The 22,760-nt window shown below is 39.6% G+C and overlaps 1 protein-coding gene across 4 annotated transcripts in view; it reads left to right on the top strand.

Annotated features, from left to right (window-relative positions):
- The window catches only part of sbf2 (SET binding factor 2), a 134,519-nt gene that overhangs the window by 6,207 nt on the left and 105,552 nt on the right, over positions 1 to 22,760 (top strand). For all 4 annotated transcript variants that reach the window (XM_080439273.1, XM_080439272.1, XM_080439271.1 and 1 more), the window contains exon 2: positions 19,125 to 19,210. In XM_080439273.1, coding sequence (XP_080295399.1) covers positions 19,125 to 19,210 — 86 coding nt within the window. The remainder of the gene's footprint in view (positions 1 to 19,124; positions 19,211 to 22,760) is intronic.

The raw sequence follows: 22,760 nt of genomic DNA, 5'->3' as shown, positions 1-22,760 counted from the left end.
TTATCTAATTAATTAGAGGCTTTGTAATTAATTAATCGCAATTAATCACATTTGAATTGCATATCAATATTTGACCTGAGAACAGTGAAAAGCAATTTTTTTAAATGGATTTTGGCATACGTCTTTAAGTAGGCCTACAGTACATGTACTCAAGAACTGTACTGAAGTACAATTTTGAGGTATTTGCACTTTGAGTATTTCCGATTTCTAATACTTTTACTTCTACTTCACTATATCTCAGAGGCAAATATTGTACTTTTACTCCACTACAATTATTTGAAAACTTTAGTTACTAGTTACTTTGTAGATTTCGATTATTATTACAAAACATACAGTAAGCCCTATATCGGCCATTTGAAAATAGCAGATCTACAAGCGCAATGCATTGTGAGCTTGTAGATCTGCTATTTTCCACCACTGGAGGCTGGTAGAGTGTGTTGTTACTGTTGTTTTATAGTAGTTTAATTAATTGTATATAATCGCGTGCATGTGACCCGCACCGCATCGTGCACCCCCCCCCCCCCCCAAGCGCACTGCCACCCCCCCCCCCCTAAACGGGACAAACGGGGAGGGCGTGCGCGTAGAACGGGACAAACGGGACAAACGGGGAGGGCGTGCGCGTAGGGGGGGCATCCATTACAGATTCTGATTTGCCCAGCCAGCATTATCAAGCAGGCTATGTAGTCCATGAGCCAGACAAGATTTCATTATCGAAAGAGTGGGCAAAACCAAACCTATATTAAATTGTTCATAGGGTCAATACGAGTAAATAAATATATGATAACCTCTCCACAGGAGCAGCTTTTTCATGGTTATCACACATTTTGTTATTTTCCCCATACGTACATGACAGGTGAAAAAATGACAATTTTAAAAAGAGTTATCATAATGAAACTTCCTGAGTTGATTACTTACATGAAGACAATGATTTATCGTATTACAAGTTTTCTGAAATTGTATGTTTAAATATGCAAATGAGGCATTTAGTCCATGAGCCAGAGCCCCAAAATTGAGCCAGATATTGAATATTCCCTCGTTAAAAACCTTTTGACCTTTGACAAAATGAAATAAGTACCGGTATGTTGACTCTGGCTTTGTCCAATGTTGATTCTGGAAAGTTATGCAAATTTGGGCATATTTTCCTAATGCCTAATTTGTATATTTAAATATACAATTTCAGAAAACTTGTAATACGATAAATCATTGTCTTCATGTAAGTAATCAACTCAGGAAGTTTCATTATGATAACTCTTTTTTAAATGTAGTAATTTTTTCACCTGTCATGTACGTATGGGGAAAATAACAAAATGTGTGATAACCATGAAAAAGCTGCTCCTGTGGAAAGGTTATCATATATTTATTTACTCGTATTGACCCTATGAACAATTTAATATAGGTTTGGTTTTGCCCACTCTTTCGATAATCATTGCTCAATTTTGGGGCTCTGGCTCATGGACTAATGCGGGCGTTCATTCATTCATGTTTTCATGCACTGTGCTGGCTGCACGTTGCTTGGTTGGTGCGCTGGTATGATCGGTCCGTCTGAAACTCGTCCAGTGAGAAACGTTCCGCGGTGTAAAAATAGGTGCGATTAAAATGCGTTGATGTTTTAACACAATCATTTTTCTGTAATTAATTGATTGAAATTAACGCGATAAAGTCCCGGCCCTAATATATATATATATTCTGTTGCTGACCGCAGCGTGAAACCAACAATGCCTTGTTTTTCTTCTGCCCTGACTCACTTGCAACTGGATCTGCATAATATTTTTGTCTGTGCCTTGCAGGCCTCTCCTTATTAGACATAGACAAATAAGTAACTAGCTCTCTAGTATGGGTCAGCTAGCATGCACAATTGCACATTTAAGTATCTTACTTTATTGCATGGTTTTATGACTTAAAAATAACAAAGGAATACATTATTGGTGCTACTAACTAGCCTGGGATCCAGCCTGATTCACTACGTTCGGCGGATTTCTTTCTCACTTCGCTTCTCAGTCTGGAAAGGCATTAGCTTGAGTAGGAATCGCATTAGCTTGTAGACTTGTGTCCATAGACCATATTCACACGGCGGCCATATTGGAATTTAACATTGAAAGTGCCGCCACCCGGGGTGGCTACTTTCATTGACTTCATAGAAACATGGCCGCCGTGTGAATATGGTCTATAGGAGAACGAGTGACTGACGCGGCTTTTGATTGGCTGACACAGGGAAAATGGAGCGCTCGGCTTTGTCAGCTTGGACAGTGCACAAGTCTGTGTTTGCTGGTCTGTGCCTAAACGTAATCCCTGCATGAGCTGTGCTTGAAACTAAAACAAGCGCTCCTCTTCACTCGTCCTCCTGCTGATACAAATAGCGCCCAGCAGTATTCCTTTTCTGGGAATGAACAGACAAAACAATATAAACAATAACAATGAAAAAATAGTCATTATTGATTATGTCGGTCTTTTTCGCACATGCCGATGATCAATATCGATGACTCGATTGCTGTTATTTCGGCACAGCGAGGGCTAATATATATACAAACACGCACACACACGTACAGTATATATGAACCCCCGTGTTAGGGTGTCGAAATGTACGGTTAGTGGTGGACCCAGAATCAGACCAGATTTAGATCATAGAAGAAGAGTACTGTAAACATAGTGAAAAAAACAGACATCACCTGGAAAATAAATAAGTTTATTATAGGCTACCTACCTACCCTATCCTACCTCCCCTATCCTGCCTCATTCATGCCTACATCTTTAGAGCCCCAGAAACCTTTATAATAATGATTAATTACACACCACCCATAGCTACTGGTGAGCTCTTTTCTGTGTTACAAAATTTCAATTAAGGAAATATGGTTGTGATTGTGATGTCTCAATTTGAAATGGAATTTTTTTTTTCTTCCTGGAATTAAATGTTGATTGATTCCGTTTTGAGAGACATTTCCTGAAGTGTTGTCGGGTGTTCATGAATGATAGTCATAAAAATGTGTTGTTGTTTGTTGTGTGTTATAGTGCTATAGCAGTGTCATCCAAAAAATATCGATTAAAAACTGGTGGTTGATAGCACCACTCAGCCCTGGTGACAGGCCATTATGCACACATTTAGCTACAACCAAATCCAAGGCAGTGTTGTAACTTAAGACAAGCTGTTATTCATGTCAAAATAAGAACGTTGACATTTCCTTTCCTCTAGTTTTCTGATGCAGTCCTGAGCTAAGACAGGCTAATAATAAGGCTGCCCACAAGCCACATCTGGCTTCATAAATCCATCTGTAAATTCAGCCTAGAGAACTCCCCCCCCCCCCCCCCCCCCATGTACATTTGGGCACCTTACTCTAGCAGATTTAACCTACATTTTCAGATTCATGAACTTGAAGTGAACCCCTTGTCCCCTTGTCCATTCTGACCTTTCATATTTGTTTTGCATGTTATCACCCATGTCTTGCCTCAGTTTACTGTCAGCTGTAAACTGTGTCAAATACTGTTTACAGTAGAACCAAAGTACACAAAGCCTGTAAGAGGACCTTGTAGTATCTAATGAAGAGTTGTTTTGTTGTACTGACGTTCTAAACTGACACCAAAGAGTAGGGAAGTTGCACCTATTATATTATATCATAGTTTTGAGACAATTTAACAGTGTAATTAAGAGGACATACATCATTAAATGTGATTACAGGCTCATTCAACCGATACGTGACTGTAGATTTAATTATAAGGTTCTTGTATTCTTGTGTATGGATGCTAATAGATAATTTCTTTATTTATAATATATTGGTAATTATAATAATTAAAATAAGTGTTAAATAGCTCTATATTCTGATAGTACTCATTGCTATAGAGTGTTTGTTCAGTATTAGGAGTCTCCTTGTCTCTCCACCTCTTTATTAAACAGAAAATGCATTTTCGTTTCAGTTTCAGTTTCATTTCCAATTTTATCCAACCAGGACAGAGAACTCAATCAGGATACAGATTAAACAAGTGAAATTGGAAGTGATGACACTAAGAAACTAGAAAGGTCTCCGCCAGGTCAGGTAGGCTATTGTGGCCTCCTGGTGGCGCTATAATAGGCAAATGTGAAAAGGGTGCCATTTGTTCTTAGGCCTTGCACGACAATTGGACCCTGACTGCATTCATGATTTGAGGAATTTTGTTAAAAACACTTGTTTTGCTAAATTAGACCTGCTGGTGGCGCTATAACAGGCCAATGTTAAAAGGGTGGCATTTGTTCCTCAACATAGTGTGAATGTGCGTGCAAAGTTTGACCGCAATCGGACAGTGCGTTCATGATTTGCGGAATTTTGTTCAAAACAAACCAATAATGCAAACTTTAGATGTCAAAATGAAAAATCAAACACATCCGTCTTGATCACATGACTATAGAGATCATGTGTACCGATTTGCGTGAAATTTGGATAAAATTGGAAGGAGTAGTATAAAATAATGTGTTTTACATAAGTCGACCTCCTGGTGGCGCTATAAAAGGCAGATGTGAAAAATGCAGGGCAATGGTTTTTTGTTGACCTCTAGGGAGTGTGCATACAAAGTTTTACACAGATTGGTGCAGTTATAGGTAAAAACACGAATCGGCCTGTTATAGCGCCACCATGAGGATAATTTGAAAATATTCAAGTGGCATTTCTTCCTCTGCCTAGTGAGGATGTGTGTGCAAAATTTCAAATTGCATGCTGTGTTCATGATTTGAGGCATTTTGTTCAAAATCTGTAGTACTGTCAAAAAAAAATGTTTTGCATATAGCGGCCTCCTGGTGGCGCTATAACAGGCCCATGTGAAGAATTTGGGGCAGATTGAATTGGCATCCAGGGAGTGTGTGTGCACAGTTTCGCTTTGATCAAGCCAACGGTGCCAGAGATTTGCTGTTCACGGACGGACGGACGGACGGACGGACAAACTGACAGGACTAAACGTGTTGGTTCCTTTGTTAAAATAAGTGTTAAAACTAGAAAAAGTGCTCCTCGGAGCACGTTATTGTGGCCTCCTGGTGGCGCTATAATAGGCCAATGTGAAAAGGGTGCCATTTATTCTTAGGTCATTCACGGCATTTCGGACATTGCATTCATGATTTGAGGCATTTTGTTCCAAAAATGTGTTTTGCTAAATTAGACCTGCTGGTGGCGCTATAACAGGCCAATGTGAAAAGGGTGGCATTTCTTCCTTGGCCTAGTGGGAATGTGAGTGTGAAATTTCACAGAAATCGCACACTGCGTTCATGATTTGAGGCATTTTGTTCAAAACGGACCAATCCTGCAAACTTTGGAAGCCAACCTTAGCCAATGAGGATGGAATATGGGAAATCGGACAGATCCGTGTTGATCACATGACTATAGAGATACTGTGTACCGATTTGCATGACGTTTGGATAAAATCTGTTGGAGTAATATCATAAAATGGGTTTTGCACAAATCAGCCTCCTGGTGGCGCTATAACAGGCCCATGTGAAAAATGGACGGACGAACAGGGTGCAAAACATACTTTCTCGCCATGCCTTTCGGCCTGGCGGAGACAATAAGTGTTAAAATGTTAAATTGCTCCATATTGCAATAGTAATCATTGCTATATAGAGTGTTTTTTCAGTAATTGCATTTTCAGGTCGAGATACCAATTTTATCCAATTAGGAGAGAGAACTCACACAGGATACATGATGAAGAAGTGAAATTGTAAGTGATGACACAAAGAAACTAGAAAAAAGTGCTCCTCGGAGCACAGGTCTCCGCCAGGTCAGGTAGGTTATTGTGGCCTCCTGGTGGCGCTATAATAGGCCAATGTGAAAAGGGTGCCATTTCTTCTTGGGCCTTTCACGGCAATCGGACCTTGCATTCATGATTTGAGGCATTTTGTTCCAAAAATGTGTGTTGCTAAATTAGACCTGCTGGTGGCGCTATAACAGGCCAATGTGAAAAGGGTGCCATTTCTTCCTCGGCCTAGTGGGAATGTGCGTGTGAAATTTCAAGGAAATCGTATGCTGTGTTCATGATTTGAGGCATTTTGTTTAAAACAAACCAATCCTGCAAACTTTGGAAGGCAATCTTAACCAATTAGGATGGAATATGGAAAATCGGACAGATCCGTGTTGATCACATGACTATAGAGCTACTGTGTACCGATTTGCGTGATGTTTGGATCAAATCTGAAGGAGTACTGTCAGAAAATATGTTTTGCACAAATCGGCCTCCTGGTGGCGCTATAACAGGCCCATGTGAAACATTTGGGCCAGAGGTTCTGAATTGGCATCCAGGGAGTGTGTGTGCAAAGTTTCGCTGCGATCAAGCCAACGGTGCGGGAGATTAGCTGTTCACAGACGGACACACGGACACACGGACGGACACACACACGGACGGACAGGGGGTAAAACATACTCTCTCGCCATGCCTTTCGGCCTGGCGGAGACAATAAGCAGACACAATTGGAACTGCAACACTAAAATTTAAGCTGATAAATGGGTACTCTGTCCTGATTGGCTGAAATGTTGTAACCCACCTGAAAATGTATTTTCTGTTTATTAAAGAGCTGGAGACCCCAGTTACTGAACAAACACTATTAGAATATAGAGCTTTAACACATTTTTTTTTAACCCCCCCCAAAACTTGCTTACTTACCCTACCTTTTAAAGCTCTATATTCTAATAGTAATCATTGCCATCGACATAGAGTGTTCAATAACAGGGGTCTCCTGTGACTCCTGTTGACTAAAAGGTCCGTCGGTTTACTGAAGACCTGGAGAGAAGGGAGACCCCTGTTACTGAATAAACACCCTATAGCAATGATTACCATCAGAACATAGAGCTATATAACACTTGCTTAACATAACAACAACAAAAACAACACTTAGACCCACTTTAAAGGAATACTTCACCCAAGAAATCTTTAACAGCAAACTTTCTCTCTGTCAATGACATCACCTGGTGAGTAAACGATAGAAATAAAGTCATTTCTTGGGTGAAGTATTCTTTTCAACTGGCTCGATAATTCATACAATTATTATTTTCTCTCCTTCCATTTGACCCCATGGCAGCCCCCATTTGAAAACCTGTATCGTGTTTATATAGCACTATGGAAAAGTGCTATATAAACGCAGACCATTTACCAGACCATAACATACAAATGTCTTGCCCCTGTTGTGGGCTGGCTATGGTTGATAAAGGCAGCCCGCTTAATATTGTGACTCAAAAGGTTCAACATAGCAGATGTGGAAATGTTCATTTAACTATAGGGATTTGCCGCCTCCATTGATTGGCTGATACAGGTTTGGCAGTTTCCCGTTTGGCTTCTTTCTGTGTGGTGAGACACATCCTGACCACAATGGAGGAGTTCCTTCCTTTCCACAGGAGAGAGCAGAGTGCATGAGTGTGATAGCTGGAACTGGATGAGGCAGGGAAACTCCAGTGGGCTGCCATTACCCTGTTCCTCCTGATCACTTCTCCTGATAAGGAAAAGGATTAAGCTAAAGAGACAATTGGAGGCTTGTAATTCAAATGTTGAAATGTAGGCTCATCTATGCAAGAAAATAATATATACAATTTTCCAAGGGCGTATATGGGTGGCGCGCGGGGGTATAGTACCCATGGCCACTACTAAGACCGGGGTTCGATTCTCCGGGTTGACTGGATGCTCCAATTAACAAAATTGACCGTGTTTGCGGGTGGGAAACCGGCAGGGGAAGCCGATCTCTGTTGCTGCACTACTAGTGACTCCTATATTTTGGTCTGGGCTCCAGTTCAGCAGGGAGCAGCGTGTTCCTCTGCACGTGTTACGCCCTCCTGGTGAAATTATGCGACGAAAAAAACATAAAAAGTTTAAACAGGTTTCTGCCCGACAGCGACGATATATAAGATTCCCACAATATTTGTGATTTGGTGCCTTGCACTGAAGATAATACAGATGACTGACATTCATTCAATTTGTGTTTTCTCTTTCTGTAAATATGTTCATTGAGAGAAAGGGGAACAAGCTATGAGTGCAATCTATGGCCACAGCCTTCCCTTACTACTTACGTGTCCTTTTCAGTGTTAATTTAAAGACAATTAGTCTCGTCCTACTCCTAACATAAGTCACCTTATGCGGCCCAGGCCATTTAAAGCAATCTTAAGGGAACATTAATAACTTTGAATTTGAAATTGGTCCAATGTCAGGTTAACCAGTAAAGACCATAATACCAAGCAATGCATAACATTGCACTGTTAACACTACAGTGCTGCAACTCTCCAGGAATAATTATTATGATACAAAGTCTCATTTCATTGACAAAATAATAAACATTCAAAGAGCTACAGAAGAATTCTGTAGTTCAGTGTGTTTTCATTTGAATGCAAGCCTAAAGTATATGTACCTACTTCCACCCCAGTCCCCGCCTCTTACATGAAAAGGTTAAGACAACTTTACGCGGATTGACTTGAATGTGACTAACGGCGACAGTGGCTTTTGGTAATGCAGGCAGTTTTATCCTCCTAACCACTTCTATGAGGTCCAACTTCGGCCGAAAATACGCCCACCTAGCACACAAACTGCAGGTCGATGTTGATAATCTACAGTATGCATGTACAGTAAATACATATTTTTCAACAAATATCTTGGTTATACTACCGTTCTTCTTGTCAACTAGTTTGTAGTTACATGTGAAGTACTGTATGTATAAACTCTAAAGATCCTTATCTCCATTTGTCCAAAGGAGATGTACAGGCAATCAACACTCAAGACATGTCTGCAACCGACCACTTTTCTTGTTATCTTCAATGCAGGGACAATCTTCTGTGAGAATCACTGGTTTAAACCATTAGATGTTAAGATACAGTATCACTATTTGCCTTGCTAATTGATGCCACATATTTATGATCATGAGCAGCGGCAATGTTTGACTTTTTGGGCGGTGTAGCCGCCCCTATAAGGGGGGTTGGGACACCTCATTAGTATTAGTTTCCTGCACTGTGATTGGCCCACTTGGCCCACTTTCCTGTACTGTGATTGGCTGACTCTATTGGCTGACTCTATTCAGCACTGTGATTGGCTAGCGAGACACATGATGACATTAATAACCTATAAATGGGATTATGCACTTCCAAAAGTCCATTTCTTTTGGAAGTGAGCTTCCATCACTATGATGACCACTGTGATGACCACACCGCCCACTTCACACTGGGTGTGATTTTTTTATTTGGGCATGACCTTTTAAGCAATGTCAGTCCTACAAAATATTATTCCTCCTCTGCAGCTGCCTTTGGAGTCTGGAATTCTTCCTGGAATTGGATATGTATGACACCACCAATTTGCTAATCTCTGATACCCTTTTGCCATGCAAACAATGTCATGGTGTAATCCTTTGCATATCATCCCTCAGTGAAGAGAACGTTCGGTCCAGTCCAGATCTAGGATGGAAGTGGTGGAAAGCTTTGGGATTTTTTTGTGATGAAGCATGTCAAACCACTTCCCATACTGTAACTATGAAGCATCATTGAGTACGTACGTACGTACGTACAAGGTTCCACTATTTCTTATGGGCCATAAGGAGTTGAAATAACCACCTGTTAACCACGTATGTAGCCAGTCTGTGACGTCAGTCATCTATGAAGACCACGCCATAAAAGGTCTTTTAAATTTTTTTATTTATAAAGAATTCCGTCGCATGCCAGGTTCAAAGTAGTAGTTCATATGATGGAGCAGATCGTGATTAGCAGTGGAGGTTAGCAGCATCAGCCAACCTGCTCCTGGAGTTTCCCACCTGTGTGCACACACTGGGGTCAAAAACAAGTGAGCTGACGTGGATTATGGCGTCAGCTGGCAGCAGGCAGCCTGCTGGGGGCCTGTCCGTATAGGGTCAAATAAACTTTTGGTTGATTTATAGAACAGCTCGGCTATAATACAAAGCCAGTGCGACTGATGGAGTGTTTCCCAAGAGGAAAAACATCTGCTCTAATCAAGAAAGATTAACAATCCCTCTTTGGTCCTTTCAGAGGCTAAGCTAAATCACGCAATTGATTTAGCATAGCCTAATATTTAACCTATTCAGTCATTTTGTTCTACTTTGTCTGGACTGATTTTCTGCTTTTGTTGTGTGCGAGAGCAAATATTTGTTCATCATTTTCCAGAGAACAAACACATTTGTCTTTTATCCTAGAATTGCTTAACAGTGACGTGTGTGTGTGTGTGTGTGTGTGTGTTTGTTCAGTCATGGAATGGAATTATGTACAATTCCATTCCAAATTACACACAGCACAAAAACTTTTAGATTTTTGGGGTAGTTTAAGATTAATAATACCACTAAACATCGGAAATGGGGTGATGGATTTTAGAAACATATTTATATATTTATATACCATTTACATCCTTTTACCTACTCAGGTAATGGCATAATATCAAAGGCAAACAAGTGGCTTCATCCAAGTAGTTCATTGAAGAACACCAAGAAAAGTGGAAGCCAAAAACACATTACAGTCTGCACTATAAACACAAATGTTGGTATTGGTATTTTTCCAATGCCCTGTCTGTGACATACAGTCATCAATAACACATCCTTTAAGACCGCTAAATCAGGAACAGTAACCAGGACCTGGATTTGAATCTGACCCCTCTTGCCTAGCATGTCTCTCCTCTCTCTGCCCTTGGTTTCCTGTCTCCCTCTTATAGGTTTCATTCGTTCCACTGTTATCTCCTCACCTACAGTAATAGACAGACATAATATGTAGAATTATGTACTAAATCTAATCTAACAAATATTTTCTTATTTGGGTCCCTAGCTCAAAATCTTTTCAAACCAGGGTTCAGTCTACGGCCTAATTAATACATATCAATTGAGGGTCCTTGACCTTGATATGAAACATTTTGATAACGAGTGTTTTTAAGATATGTTTCAGCAGTTAATTGCTCGTAGTTTGATATTACTCTCCCATAAGACTTAATTGACTCATCAGTTGGCACACAAAGGGGCTTTTAGCTGATGTGTTTAGGATTTTCACACAAATGCTTCAAGACACCAACATTTCTCAACATGGTGTAATAACATGAAATGTGCATTTGCCATTTTTAAATACATCATGTCATGAACTTATAATTGTTCATTAGTCCTTGCATTCCTGAAATTTTCCATTATTGTCCAGCCTTAAAGGGGAAGACCACTCATTTTCAACATTGAACTATGTCTTTAATACACCTTAGAGCTGTGTGGAAATAAGAAAAAAGCCCCCCCCCATGTTGCCTAGAAAAGGATGATTGATTGAGGTCATGTGATCAGTGGGCTCTCCCCTTTAAGTAGTTGTGACTATGGACCGATACCAGAGTTGGGAAGTTTTCTTTGATCTTGACAGCATATTACACAGAAAGGGAACTGTGCCCTGTGCAGACATTAAAGAGGTGTCCACTAGTTGTATACCCATTTAGATTTTTGCAGCAAAGGTTGCCAGTGATCCCTTCAAAAGATATTCATAATTTTCACATGACACATGACTGCTAGTGACCCCTAGTGGATATGACAGATTAATTTGTAATTTTGACCTTTCATTTCAAAATATAATAGTCTCTTACTCTGGGGCAGCCTACTGATCAATCCAATCAATTTATAAAAAACCAATCCACGTATGCATTAGGGATGGGCATTTTTTACAGCGTTGACTCTGCAGGAGTCTAGCCATCTCTAAAGGCGGCTTTCCATATGCATGGCCTCACCCTACCCCACACCACACCGCCCACTTGTGCCTCGGTTTCCACTACAATGAAGTGGGTAGAGTGGTGTGTAAGTGGTACTAAACTGGTGCCTAAAAAGCAGTCCTGGGTAGGTCTGAGCAAAGCTAAGCGGGGCTAAAGCTGTGACGTATAACGCTGCTGCTACTGATTGGTCGGCTCACAGCTGTGTCTGTCCACACAGGTCTCTGTAAAATGTAAACACTACGGTAGCAGTGTTGCCATGTCCACTTATTATAAGCGACATTGGGCTTATTTTTCTGTAAAGTTGCTTGTAAATATTGGTAGTACTTTTACTCCACTACAATTATCTGAAAACGTATTAGTTACTGGTTACTAGTTACTTTTCAGATATACATGATTACATTATAAAACATACATTAACCACTTAAGCCCTATTTTATACCTAGGCTATTTGAAAATAGCTGATCTACAAGCTCACAACGCGTCGCATCATTGTAGATCTGCTATTTTCAAACATCTTCGTACTTTTACCTTTGGTACCTTAAGTACATTTTGATACCAATAGTTTTTGTACTCTTACTCAAGTAATTCCAGACTTTCACTTGTAGAGTACTTCTACATTGCAGTATTGATACTTTTACTGAAGTAAAACATTTGAGTACTTTTTCCACCACTGCTTGTTTCTAAAGTGTAGTTGATTATTTGGGGCTTGTTTCCATATGTTGTTGAAACCAGTTTTTCTTAAATATTTTCATGTCAAGGACCCCCAAATTAATATGTATTTGTCCAACATTATGTACATATATATTTTTTAAATAGCAGATGCACAAACTCACAATGCGTCGCATCGCTACGCGTTGTGAGTTTGTAGATCTGCTATTTCCAAATAGCCGTAGATAGTCGCTTCTTTTGGGATTGTTTTCATAGACCTGATTGCTTGTTTTTCTGCTAAACCTGGCAATATTGAATGTGCGACACTGAACGCTAATGTTTTTTTTATATAAGTGGTGGCAACGTTTTTAGACACCACACAGGTCTTCCCAACAATAGCGAAGATTAAAGTCAGGGTGAACATGGCCAAATAATAACTTAATAGCCAAACTAGCTCTGAGGAAGCACGCTAGCATTTAGGCTAACTCTGTAGCCTGAGGGAGGCGGAGGGGGGGTGAGGGATTCTGCGAGGGGGGACTTTTGTGCAATGGAAACGCAAGACATTTTGAAGCGATGTGGTGCGGTTCTGGACTGTGCGGGACAGTGTTGTGCTTAAATTGACTGCCAGAGTTTTTTCAGAACAGTCTGTAGCCTCTGCCAGGGTTTTGAACGATTTTGGTACCTTTTCGCATAGCCACAGAATATTTTTCTCCAGTGTGATTGATCCCCAGAGGGTTTCTAATCACAGATGAGATTCAGGTGTGGTTTCACAAATGTCAACGAGGTCATTTGACCTTGTTGTCATGTGTTGTTTGATGTTTGAAAATAGCTCAAAACCAGTAGTTTCAAACCAAAAAACAATGTGAATTGTTTGTCCGTTTGAATTTTAACATTGAAGTGGATGGAGCAGCAAATCTTTGGAAATTGTTATCTCCTTATTCGTTTGGAATATCGAAAGTGTCAATACTAAATAATTAGAGAATCTTTTTAGAATTTTTTTTTTTTTTTTTTTTTTTTTCAGGACGTTTTTAAACGTCTTTGGCAGGCAATAGCTGAATTCCCAAAGACGTTTATAAACGTCTTTGGCAGTTAATGTGTTAAGCTGTGCTGGAAAGCCGCCTTTAGTAAGACTAAGAGGGTGTGTCTGTCTGTGTGTGTATCCACAGCAAATAGAGCACTGAAGTCCTGACGTCACTGCCGGTAGAGGGCGCTGTTCCGCTGGTTCGTGGCTTTATTTTTTGTGTTGAAATCCTCATTGGGGAATCTTAGATCGCCTCATATCAGAACTGTGTTCGAAAATTAACACACCACACCGGCAATTTTACTCATATGGATATGAAGCATCGACTGAAAGTGGAAATGTACACATTTACCCAAAGAGTAACACAATAAACGCTAGAAACTAGTCAAACGACCCAAAGACTACATTTCCCATGAACGCGGTTGCTGTAGGGACAGTGATTTCAGACCCGGAAGTAGTAGTTCTTAAGACTTTCGCCAGAAACGGGCTGTATCAAATATGAATGAATATCATAAATGATGCAGAGCCACCCCCCTGACAGAATCGCCGGGGTGGTGTTTTTCTTGTATGACGTGATCTAAGATTCCCCAATGGGGATTTCAACACAAAAAATAAAGCCACAAACCAGCGGAACAGCACCCTCTAGCGATAGTGACGTCAGACTTTGGTGCTCTATCTCACAAACTGCTGGGCCGATCAGCGTTGAATTTGTTGTTCAAACTGCTAGTTGGCAAAAGAAGTACCTCCACAAATTTTCAAATATGTTTAATTTAATAATGAGATTCCAATAGGACTGTGATCAGGCTGAGACCAAATTTGGAATCATACTGTATATCATAGATGACTGATGTCACAGACAGGACATACAGTATGAAGTCTGAGATCCACAATGGAGCCATTCCCATTTGCATCGCCAGATACACATGATTTGATTGCTTGTAAATGTGTACAGAGAATATCTGTATCATGTAGCACGACTACCATCAGTACTTGAATGGAGTGAAAAAAGCTGTCGTCTCATCGTCGTCTCAAGTACAAGTTCAACAGCATCCAAATAAAGCTAAACAGTCATCTGTCATTCTGGAAATGTTTTCCACTGAGGTGATTTCCTTAATAATCAGTCTTTATCAGTTACGGTTTCAGAGCAACGACTTCTGTTCAATTGAAAAGACAAGCCATTGAGAATAAAAAGACATGCCACAAAAATAAAACGTAATGTTTCCGGAGAGAACATTGTCCAAATAAAGTGAATCAGTCACCCGTCTTCTGGTAATGTTTTCGAATGTGTCTTTCTTTATCAACTACAGTTTCAGAACAAAGCCTTTTGTTTAGTTTAGAATACAAGCCATAAAAAAAGGAAAGTGAAACTTAACTGCCATTCCCCCTCAACCACATTTACTCTGGTGTCCATATGCGAAAATTGTCTCCATTACAATTAAAACATTTCTTTTAAAATAGTGATACTATAGAATTTGTGGTGCCATGGTGGCCAATAACACTGGATATTTGATACATACAGTGAATAAATCCAAGAGGATAAAGTTATCACGGCTAGTCTGGACAGAGTAGGATGGTTGAGGTGTAGACTGTTAAACTGTGCTGTGGCCTGTGGTAGAAAAAGCAGTGTGCATGCCATATTTAGAATGAAGCACTCATAGAACTAATTAATGTGTACCACTTTCACCCTGGCATCCCTATTTTGGGCAATATAGGCGAAAACTATAACATTGTCAGAAATAGAAATAGAATATGGCAAATTGTTATGAAGAATTTTGGCAATGGGGCATAAGTGGTTAAATCCAGTGAAAAATGGAACGAGCGTGCAACACTGCTACTCTTTATTTCCTAAACAGATAGTGATTTTTTTCCCTTTGTATACATGGTTAGCCGTTTAAATGTCCCATCTCTAGCATGCGGGCAGGGTAATGAACCCTGTTTTCTTTTTGTTTCGTTTAGGCCCACAAGAGAAACAGCCCAGTACTTATTGCTTAATGGTTTTGTTTATGGTTTGGCTTCATAGGTTTGACATCTGCTCAGTGCTTCTAAGTTTTACAAGTTTTTTTTTCAAACACTGTTAACTTGTATCTTTTAACTTTTTCTGCTCTACCTAACACATGGAGTCGATAAAGAGAATACCCAGTTTTATCGTATGTGAAAAGTTCTGTGGTTCAGTGTTCCATGGTTTTATGCTTTTGATGAGAATACACATCAATTTTCTTTGACTGACTGAATTGGCTGTATTTTTCTCTTTTATTCTTCTTATTGAAAGTGGATGTTGAAATTAGCATGTCCATGTTCAGGCCTGGGTTGCATTATCATGGCCAATGGTGGGGTTTATTGTTATCATGGGGCTAATATCTGACAGCGCGGCCTGCTTTAATATAGCATGCAGCCTCGCAGAATGCAAAGAATGCTGTCATTTATTGTCATGCTTGAAAGTTAGAGCCTGGAATACTCAAAGCATGAGATCTCAGCCAGAGGAGCTGTGAAGATGTGTAGATACGGTTTGTCAGCATGAGATATACTGTTGACCTGGTTCATTCACTGTCGGTGAACATCACCATTACCATTATATACTATCCAGCAGGTTCTGTACAAACTAATACACACATAGTCCCCATGGAACAAATAAATGACTCCCATCCCCACACACAGGCCCCAGAGCCTCATCAAGATTGATTACCTTCCTTCTTTGACAGAGGTCAAGCATTCATGGAGTTGCTGACAGCAGGCTTGAGTCACTTGGGGCAGGAGGGTTGTAGCGGCCCGCTGAGAAGTGTGTGTGTGTGTGTGTGTGTGTGTGTGTAGTGGTCTGTAGCAGTTAATTCATCTGTTTGTCTAAGTAATTCTGTCTCCCCTCTGCATGATACCTGACCTACAGTATGGCCCAGACACTAGGGCATCTTTAAGTACACCATTAGCCTAGTAAGTAGATAATCTTTCTTCCTTTCTTTTTTTTCTTCCCCAGATACAAGGGAGCTTAGTTGTCAGAAATGCTGTGGTTCTGCAGCTCATCTTTTCACTGCTGTCTAGACTCACCTAGCCATTCAAAGAATAAATTATACTGTGTAATTAATAATTTCCATAACTTCCATTCCTCATTGGACACTATTAGTTTTAAAATGTTATTGAATATTTCTGTGAATTCAAGGCCATGTGAAGTATAATAATATATACAGTAGCTTTAGGTTGTATTATAATCTAACTTTATGCCTAATTAGTTAAGATACAGTATCTCTCGGGTAGATCATGTCAGCAGGTCAGACTTATCATTAAATAAATAACCAAAATTGTATTTGATTTCATAGCTATATTATATTTCTAGGGCTTGACCTAAAGCAGTAAAGAAATTGTGATGAGTCATTTAAAATGGATGTGAGATGAAGTATAATTAACTCAAAACCTATAAACCGATAACAGTGACAGGCTTTTCATCTCTGACCAACATAGCAGTTTGACATACGAAAGTATACATCAGTGGTTTCCTCAAAACCTCTCAAGTTTTTTACTTGAGAGAGCGAATCCTCTAATACCGCTTGGCATAGCACTGACTTGTTGGACTTTTTTTTTCTCAGTGTTTGTTTTTAAATAAGAGAATGAGAAAGGTTAGCTGACTCTGCTGAGGTTCTCACTAAAATCATATAAGGTTATTTTCTTTCCTTATCAACTTTCTGCAATCTGCAGTTCAACGAAATCTGGATTAAAGGATGTTTAGAATGAAAGAATGTAGAATGACAAAAATATCTATTTATGAAAAGTCATGAAATACATTTAAAAAATGCATCCAGATGAAATTAATGTGGTACTTTGGGCTGATGTTTTCTGGTCTTATTCTTGTAATAGCACCATTCCCCCCCTTGCCCTGATGAAACAGAAACAGTGTCCTACAGTAACTGAATGCATGACTGAGAGCTTAAAATAACAAATAGATGAAATCATGTGGCCACACAACACAGTGTGACAAACTGCATATTGAGAAAACAGTCCTTAAGATACTGTTCTTGGCATGCTGAAGAAAGGAATTCTTCTTTCTTAATTAGATTTCATTTCCGTTTATTATCTTTCCAGATCAGTTGATTAAGACTGCCTTAGCATAGTTCCTTAAATACATTTTTGGGTTTGTTGTAACTCATTACAAGATGTTGACATGAATTATTACATCTAATTTAGGTTTTAAGACTCAGCCATATGTGGCCTTGTGGGGTATTTTTTACCCCCATACATTTTGGGGGTTTATTTAATTGTTGCGGCTTACATTGGTCAGTCTTGCAGTAACCAGCTGTTTCTTTGCATTGTCTGTACTGTATGACTTTGACTCAGAGTGGATGTTTTACCTGACAGTGAAGAGGGAAGTGAGTGTGACCCTTTGTAAGTTCATATGTTAGGCCCGGTTCAAGTTGGACTCCACTCTCCCATTTTAGCTCAGTAGATCATGATCGCCAATAAATGAATGGCCTCCTGTAATCTGCTTTGTGTTAGTGGTCCCGGTTCAATATCTCACACTTAATCTTTGACCACATTCCCTGTGAAACATCTTGATTTAATCCAACCCTGTAATTTATTTATTGGCTATGACTGATTCCATCTGCTGATGCATTTCAGTTCCATTTTTTATCCTCGAGGTGAGTATTTCTTGTGCTGATATCACTTGCAAATTAAAATTTCACTGTCATTTAACATATTTAACAGCACTATAGGCCTGTGTCAATTATATTTGTTATAATACAGGCATGCACATTTTTGTATTGGTTATTCTAATAACAATTCAAAAGGCACAGACCACATGTCTAAACGTTTCTTTCAAATTTGAATTGTACCCCAAGCTTCATAATTAGTTTTATGCCAACTATTACAATATTGTATTATTAAATACTTGTTAATACCCTAGTAACCTTTAGTCTTTCTCCGATTTTTCCAATCCTCTGTTATTGTTCACCAACCTATAGGCGATGAGAGCCAAGTTTTATTCTAAAACTTGACTGGCTTGCTCGTTCGATTGATCACTCATTAACTTTTTAACAACATACACATGCACAGCACACCCACCCACTCCATTTAAAGACTATCCTACAAGAGCAACATGTGTTTTTTTAAAGTTATGAAACTGCAGTGCGCTATTCATCTCTGCCAGCTTACATAATACATATGTGGCAAACCACAGAATGAAGGGATATTATATTATATAAGGATATTATATTATATAAGGCATGAAATCACACATGAGTATGATTTGTGTGCTCCCCCAGTGTCCCCATTTTTACTTGCATTAGGACTGCTCAAGAAGATAAATGGTTTGCACTGATTACAACCACTCTACTCATGAATGATTTGACCACATTGTTAGCTTTTGAGACTACACTAAACTTAACCACACGAACCAAGGCATCCCTATTGTGGGTAAACTATCAAAATGTTTCAATTTCTTATTTCTTCTTTTTCAAAATGTAAGAAGATTTTTCTATATAGTGAATATAGCAGATCTACAAGCTCACAACGTGTCACACTAGGGCAGCTTGTAGATCGGCTATTTTCACTCTTTGTCGCACAACAGTATGTACCGTAGGGCTTAAGTGGTTAATGCATGAGCGTGTCTTCCACAATTTTACAGGCTGTGATGGTGGCGTGTGAAAGCGAATGGCAGAGACAGAATATGTATTGTTCATTGATTACAGTCTGAGGTCAGTTTGTAGCTTAAGTTTAGAGTGGTTGCTGATGTTCTCAGGTGTCCACTGAATTGCTTTCCATGCGATGATACTGGCCTGCAAAGCCCATGTATTATGACTGATCTTTGTCTTGTATTCACTCCTAGGTTCAGGAGAGGGTTGTGGAAAGATCATTCATCGCTTCCCCAAGAAGGACTGGGATGGCACTGCCTTTCCTCAAGGGGTTGAGATGGTGAGTGTTATTACAGCCATTCATCACTGTAAATGTAGCTACAGTAGTTAACAGGCATTCATCACTGTAAATGTAGCTAGTTAACAGGCATTCATCACTGTAAATGTAGCTAGTTAACAGGCATTCATCACTGTAAATGTAGCTAATTCGTTAAGACTCAACGCTGACAATTTAAAAAATGCTGACTTGTCGCTAATTTTAGCCAATATTAGATTAATTGGCTTTAAATCTGTTTGTCACTTTTGGACGGAATTCCCATGGAATTTCTGGAATATCATGTCATTTTGAACAGTATTCCAGATGGAGACATTTGTTGGCCATATCATGGAATGTCGAAATATTATGGGTCTCACTATGGTTACAGTACATGACATTTCAGCTCGAATCATACTGTCACACTCGCCAAGAAGTCAACTCATTGTCTGTCAGCACATTCCCCTTACTCCTGAGGGTGAACATGCCTGCTAAATGTACATTTCAGGAGCTTCGGTTGAAAATGGCAACTACAGACTGTTGTGAGGCAATGCCAGAAATGCAAAGTTATACTGTAAAGTACAGTATTACTAAATATACTGTAAAGTACAGTATAACTGCAATTGCCAAGAACCGTCCACACATTTACCTACATGTACTGTACCTACTTAATTTTTTGATTGTGCACTGCACACTACTGGTCAGTACTATACTGTATGTCCAAAATGTCAGCGACATTTGAGTATTTTAAAGGTGTACTGAGTAGTAGCATTCTGCCACGTGCCAAATAGCTGTATTTACAGTACAAACAATGTTAGTTCCCATAACCCAATGAGACAGCCACATGTTTCCAAGCGACATGGTTCAGCCACTTCAGTGCACAGACCATATGCAGATTAAGTAAGGATGGTTCTTGTCTTATGTATTTATTATTACTAGACCACGGACCACGCTGTCTGGGTCGGGACAATGTAAATCGCGAATGTTGCAAGTTGATGAGAATGCATGCTGTTGTTAGTGTATTCAGTGCAGTACCTGCGGGCACCGGCCTACTTGGGAGCGATGCAAGTCGGAAACAATGCCCACCTGTGTATGCAATATTCATTGTACTTGTTGTACTTGTAGTCAGAATACCCAGTGCGGTACCCACTACCATACAAATGATGGACTAAATATGAAGATACAGGGATCCCTGATGTTGTTGTGTTGATGACGTACATAGCCATACGCGAATGGAGATCCATTGTACACGCTACCACTTATGTTGGCAGAGCGGCACGGATGTGATTCAAAGCTCGGGCAATCCGCGAAGCCGATTGGCCAATTAGGCTTGCAGAAACCATTGATCCGATCAAATTCTCACTCGGCAGTCGGCACTGCACCCTGCGATAAGGATAATTCCTTTTAACAGGTCGTTCATGAAAGTCCTTGCGGTCTTGTTTCCAATGAGAACCTGTGAGCAATTAGGGGTTAAGAGTCTTGCTCAGGGACAAATTTCATTTCATCGACACATATGCTGACCTGGCCTGGAATCGAACCTGGGGCAACCAGGGCCTCTGGCTCCCTAGGCGGGCTCACTAACCACTCAGCTATGGCCGCCCCTTCACACGGCAAGTTTGAGTTTGTTCAGTCAGACGGTGCCCGAGCCATGCCCGAGAAAGACATACATACTGTACACACATACATGTACATACACACAGATGTTTCTGCTATTTATAGATAGATAAACATGTGTAATTTTCTGCAAAATTATTTTTAGTTTTTCCCACAGATTTTCCTGGCATACATTTTAGATCATTTTTACACATAGGATACTTTTATAAGCTGTGGTCAGCACATCATAAAGAAGGCATACTGTACATGACCTTTTTTGTCAGTATTTATTGCTTGACTGAATCATTTATTGATTGAAACCTTTATTCTCATTCATACAGTCATACAGATATAAAACACGTAATTATAACTAAAATAAAAACAATCTGCCTTGTTTAGATTAATTTGAAATATTTGATAACTGGTAGAAGAAATCATTAGATCATAAAGCTCGTACAAAAGTAGGAGTCTGACTGAGCTGAGGCAAGTGTCTGAAAGGGGGCTTCATCTAAGACCAGTGGAAATGAGTTGGTCGAGCAATGCGGCAATCATCACAAGAGTGCATAACAGGAGATCTGACAACGGCTCTGGAATATTTGGAGGTTAATGTGTCGCATGTACAGGTTGTACAGTATTTTCCTAGTTAGTGAGTGACCTTCTAGCCTGGCCTTACATGGTGCCAACTGCCGGATCGCAACTGTTGTTGATGATAAGCAATTTTCTTTTGTGAGACATACTAAATGAGGGGAAAACTGCACACTCTTGTCTAGAAATGCCTTTGTTATGAGATGACAGATTTGAAGACCCCCAGTGTCTTCCCATATTTCCAGGACACATGTTTGTCCTTTGGAGTATTTGGAACAGAGCTTGGCATTTCCTGTTTCAGCCAAATCCATAATGATTGTTTATTCAAAAGTTAGCTTCAACCCCTTCCGTCTTCACTAATTGGGAAAACCTCCCTTTGTGATTTTCCTCTCTCCTCCACGGTGCTATCTGATTCCCACTGCTGGTGGTGACTCTTCCTTTTTAGGAATGCAAACCGAAAAGGCCGAGCCCTACATCAAGGAGGTCAACAATAAGAATGGAGCCATTCAATATTTGATCTTACCTGGATATAAGGAGAATATGTCCAGGGAAACATACACTTAACGGGTCAATTTGGTCTCAACACTATATCTCAGAGTTAAATTAAAGGTAGGGTAAGTGATTTTCTTTTGTTAAAATAAGTGTTAAATAGCTTTATATTCTGATACTACTCATTGCTATATTGTTCAGTAACAGGAGTCTCATGTCTATCCAGCTCTTTATTAAACAGAAAATGCATTTTCAGGTCAGGATACCAATTTTATCGAATCAGGACAGAGAACTCGGACAGGATACAGATTAAACAAGTGAAATTGGAATTGATGACACAAATAAATGAGCATGCAAAATTGGAACTGGAACACTATAAAAAAATTAAGCTGATAAATGGGTACTCTCTCCTGATTGGCTGAAATGGTGTCACCTACCTGAAAATGTATTTTCTGTCTATCAAAGAGCTGGAGAGATAGAGAGACCCCTGTTACTGAACAAACACTTAAGTCTATAGCAATGAGTACTATCAGAATATAGTGCTTTAACCTTTTAACAAAAACCTTTTTGTTTTAACCAAAAAATATCACTTACCCTACCTTTAACACTCAGCATTTTACTGTGTAGCTGTATGCACGTTTAAAAGAAAGCATACATCTGGGTTGCTGATGTGAGACGAGCAGTGACTCAACTCTCATGCAGAGCACTTGGAAGTTTTGTCTAAGTTTGTTTTGTAAACAATAAAACAAACAAACAACATCCAATGAATACATATTGCTTTTATTTACAGTATGTGCTATTTCAACATTTAATTATCATGTAGTCCAAACTAATAAGGTCAAATTGATTCACACTAATTTATCTCGTGTTTTTCTCTTCAATACCTGGTGATGTGTTTCACTTCTATAAT

The sequence above is a fragment of the Gymnoscopelus braueri genome, assembly GCF_963280865.1.
Source record: "Gymnoscopelus braueri genome assembly, chromosome: 1".
NCBI lineage: Eukaryota > Metazoa > Chordata > Actinopteri > Myctophiformes > Myctophidae > Gymnoscopelus > Gymnoscopelus braueri.
The sequence above is the reverse complement of the archived record's forward strand: the minus strand, read 5'-3'. Positions and strand labels throughout refer to the sequence as shown.